This window comes from Oryzias melastigma, linkage group LG7, assembly GCF_002922805.2.
Source record: "Oryzias melastigma strain HK-1 linkage group LG7, ASM292280v2, whole genome shotgun sequence".
Lineage (NCBI taxonomy): Eukaryota > Metazoa > Chordata > Actinopteri > Beloniformes > Adrianichthyidae > Oryzias > Oryzias melastigma.
This window is the reverse complement of record NC_050518.1, coordinates 10,148,662-10,153,082: the sequence shown is the minus strand read 5'-3', so window position 1 is coordinate 10,153,082 and position 4,421 is coordinate 10,148,662. Positions and strand designations below refer to the sequence as shown.

At 32.8% G+C, this 4,421-nt stretch overlaps 1 protein-coding gene across 1 annotated transcript in view; it reads right to left on the bottom strand.

Annotated features, from left to right (window-relative positions):
• Positions 1–4,421, bottom strand: part of cacna2d3a (calcium channel, voltage-dependent, alpha 2/delta subunit 3a) — a gene marked incomplete in the record, with an annotated part of 125,797 nt that overhangs the window by 48,056 nt on the left and 73,320 nt on the right. The window contains 2 exon segments of the mRNA XM_036212745.1: positions 3,075–3,188; positions 4,039–4,128. Coding sequence (XP_036068638.1) covers positions 3,075–3,188; positions 4,039–4,128 — 204 coding nt within the window.

Here is a 4,421-nt window from a genome sequence, read left to right as displayed (position 1 = left end):
AGCAGTAAAATATGCTGGCAAAGGATGAAGCTCAAGCCTTAGTATGCACTGTGAAATGGTGGCAGCAGATAATGTGTTGCCAGAGAGCAGAGACAGTACCCACAGAGGCAACACTATGAAGGACAGCACAGTGTTCCAGTGCAGAATGAGGCTTACAGTAAGCCCATCTGGCAAGTTTTGACTCCAGAGTACAACATTTTCACAAGGTGGTCCTGCTTCACTTTTCTAGAATGTCTTAAGCATCTAGAATGCTACCAATGCTTCATTTGTAAAACCGTTTAGACACAATGAACTTCAGATGTGATCATGTGGTGCAGAAAGTAACAGGAACTAAGTTTAAAAACAACAAATAAAAATATTTCAATTAATAAAATGTATATATATATATATATATATATCCTGAATATGCATTACTTCTAGAGATTGGTTATAAAGACAAATTTATTCCTACATCATAAACACTAATAGACTGTCCTACAGTAGTATTGCTCAATATTTGCCAGAGGGACTTGTGGAAGAATCAGGACGAAGTTGGAAAAATAGTCTAACATCCATAGATATTTTTCAAAACTTTTTTTTTTAAGCTTTTCCCGCAAACATCTTATATGTAGCCTACATGTAAATTTTGTGTAAATGTATAGAATCTGCTTGCTTTAAAAAAAAAAGGGTCTCATGAAATTTAGAAGAAAACATTTTTTTAATACCACTATATAAAGTAATTAAAGCAGACACAATAACAAAAAAAATTAAATATGTACATCTTCTACATTATTTTTACTGAGTATTTTTTATCTAATTTTTAAAGAAGTATTTCGAAATTAATCTTTTTTTTACTGCAGTAATATTTTCACTCTTAGCAGTAAATATTTTACATTATTGCAATATTACTGATATATATTTTTTGTTAATTAGCAAATGATATACTAATGTCTGACACCAAGAGCTTATGGTTGGACAAGAAACAAAAATCGAAACACTTTCAGGGAAAAATAGTTAAACATACTTAGATTAGGGTTTTTTTTTAAATACATTTTTAATATTATATAATAAATAGATTTCAAAATGGATACATTAAAATATTACACATATAACTATCACTCTGTCTTGCCAACATCTACAACGTTAATAGGTTAAAACTGATGTTATTATGCAATAGGGTTAAATTTAAAATAACGTTACTTTTTTCTACAGTAGTTTCGTCTTATGTTCTAATTTCTCTGAAGTTTACCACTGTCAATTTTTGCAACATGCCAAATAAAAAACTGCAAAATGTGTTCGCTAACACATATATTTCTTTTTTAACATTTTGTTATTTATGTTGATAATAACCCTTTTTTGAAAAATGCACCAAAATAAAATACATTTTTTTAAAGAATGTTCTGACATTCACACTTAAAAAGGCTCAAAATTCTAGATTTTTTTTTTACTTTTCACCACCAGATAGTTTATCACCTAAGCGACATCTATCAATAAATCACGACAGATATTCATGATCTTTTTTCGTATTCAGTTTTCCCAAAGCCTGCCTTTGGGCTCAGCGTGATGTTGTGTGGCGGTGAAGCGACAAGGCTGGCTGGAGAGAAGCCATTAAAAAGCACCAATGGAACAAGAGAGAGAGTGAGGGAGGCCGACTGGAGTGTGTGACAAAGACAGAAGACTACTATTACCAGCTGGAGTTCTTTTAAATGGATCTACGTACCTTGCCCCCCCTCTCAGCGAACTGCTTTAAGGCAAGAGTTAGTAGAAAGGGGTCTCTGGATGTGTAGACAGTTTTTTTAGAACAGATGATACATAAATATGGACAACAGCATCTTAGATGTTATATTGAATAAAATAGTCAAAACAATTTTTTTACTATAAATATGTTCAAACCGGACTTAAACTCTTTGCTGCTCTGTTTTGTCACGGTGCCCACAACTGTAGATCTGCATCAATGTGGTAAATGACAAGTTCTTGCCTCAACTCAATATAATATTGCTGCATTTAGACCCCATCAACATTTCTTTGAGCTGCTTTTTGGGCTTCCGCATTCAAAACTCTCACTTCACGTAATGCTACACAAGTTTTAAGTCAGTTTTTGGGCTCTATGTTCAAAACGTGTGGCCACTGGATGTCACACGTGTTGAATTTCAAATTCAACATAAACAATAAAACATACAGGCCAACAATCAGTATTCCTGTTTTTATAGGAGAGACACCATATACTATTCTTAACGAATGGTGCATAATTGCATGCTTGGAATAAAAGGCCTAAAAAGATAACTGCCTTGAGGGCTCCCCTATGAAAACACAACAATCTCAGATGTGATGAGGGTGGTATTTTTTTAGACCGTTTTAAAGCAGGAAAAAAAGTTGAGCAGAGTAATAAAACAGCCTTTATGAAACCTGCACTAGAGCCTAATGCACAAGTCAATGGGCCTCAGGAGAAAAACACAGAGATTGATGGAGCAATGTTTTTTTGAGTTTTTTTTTACTTTTTTTTTAACCGACATAGTGAATTTCCTGGAACAGTCTTGAAAAGATCCAAAATATTTGGATATGTGCAGTACTTTGCTTTCCTTATCGAATGTTTCTCATTCTTTTAGGCTAAATCCTTACAAACGTATATTTCAAATTCTTTCAAATAAAATACTAAAATGTTCCATTTGAAGTTTATGTCAGTAAACTAATGTATTAGGTCTCTCTTTATGAAGTACAAAAGGCCCAAACTAAAAGTTAAAACCTTAAGAGTATTTAAGTGTTAAACTATTGTAATTAACTCTTGCATTATGAACACAGGGATGTTTTTTTTTTTTTGGACAATGATGCTGCTCTATAAATCAATACTCTTATAAATAAACTGGAATGAGGACCTTTTGGTGAATGTTTATAATGTAATACATTTGTAGGCTTTCTGTTGCATGCATGAATAAAAGTCAATCAAAAAAGGTAAGATGTGGGAATAAATCAATTTCTCTCTTTTTTTTTTCTTTTAAGGTATAAACAAAAAATTGAGAATTAAGCTTCATTTGAAACCCAGGCCAGCTAACCTGAGAACATTTGGGGAATAACATGAGGTGAGGGTTGAGCATTACCTTCCTGTCTGGCCAGTTATACTTGGCAAAGATGGCATCATAGGTATCGACTGCCCCATCTGTCACCAACATTATGGCCTGGCTGCACTCACTGCCCCTCCCAGTCTTGTTGAACTGGTCATAAAGAGGAAAAAAGAAAAGAGGGTCTCTTCAGTTCAAATGATTTTAAATTGGTTTGTATGCTACATCGCATGTCTAACCAATACAACATTAGAAAAACTAAACGATACAAGTGTGCACACAAAAAATACTTTGCCAATAAAAAAAAATGGAAATTCACAATGCAGTATCCAGTTAGTTTTCAAGCAGAATAGAATAAAAATATGTTTCATAATGTGCATATTTAGACAAATAAAACTGTTGTGTGTTTGGGTCTGCATATTAGAGTACATATGTCATTCAGTTTGTGAGCCTCTTAAAAAAACACTTTCTTTGGGTTTTTGCACCTTTTGCAAATTGAGTTTTTCAAAGATATATTGACCTATATTTATAATATATAGATTTTAATGTTTTGTTTTTCTAACTACAGAACACATACGGTATATTAAACCTTTTTCAATCAACAACATTATTTTAACAAAGAAAAACTAAAAGATCTTACAAAATCATGCCATCTTCTTAACAATTAATTATTTATAATCATAGATATTTTTGCAGGTAATGCATACAGTACATTCATGTCATATTGGATTAATTAAATATGATTGGCAATTACTTAAAATCAAGTAGAGTTTTAATAAATTGCTTGAAAATAAGTCGGAAGAAGCAAGTTTATACAATCCCACACTTGTTGTTTTATTCCTTCATATATATATATGTAAAGTTGCCATAATCTGGCTCTTATCAGGTCAAGTCCAAATTATTTATCCCACTAAAAAAAAGAGCTTATTGATTATAGTCCAGGACTTACACTTCATGTGTCTCTACAGGAGTCATCTGTCAGTGAGATACGTGAGATACTTACATCCCCAAGAAGACCGAAGGCTTCAGTAAGTGCTAAGTCCAACATGCCGATGCCTTGAGCAAACAGCTTGTCAAGATGCTCACGGAAATGCTGAAAAAAACACACCATCATGGTCATGGTGTTATTCACACTGAACTGAAGTAAAACATTCAGAACATAAAGAATTGGCCAAGACATAAACACAAGGTTTTAAAATATTGAACTTCTCTCATTTATTTTAGGCCTTTTTTTCACTTTTTTCAAAGAAAGAAAAAGAAAAAAAAACACTGTTACGGGAAACTTATTACAGGAAAAGATAAAACATCAAAATGTTGATTGGAGAGACTTGCAAAGTCTTTGCTCTGTGGGCTTTTTTCAGATAAACTGTTCCATTATGCTGAAGC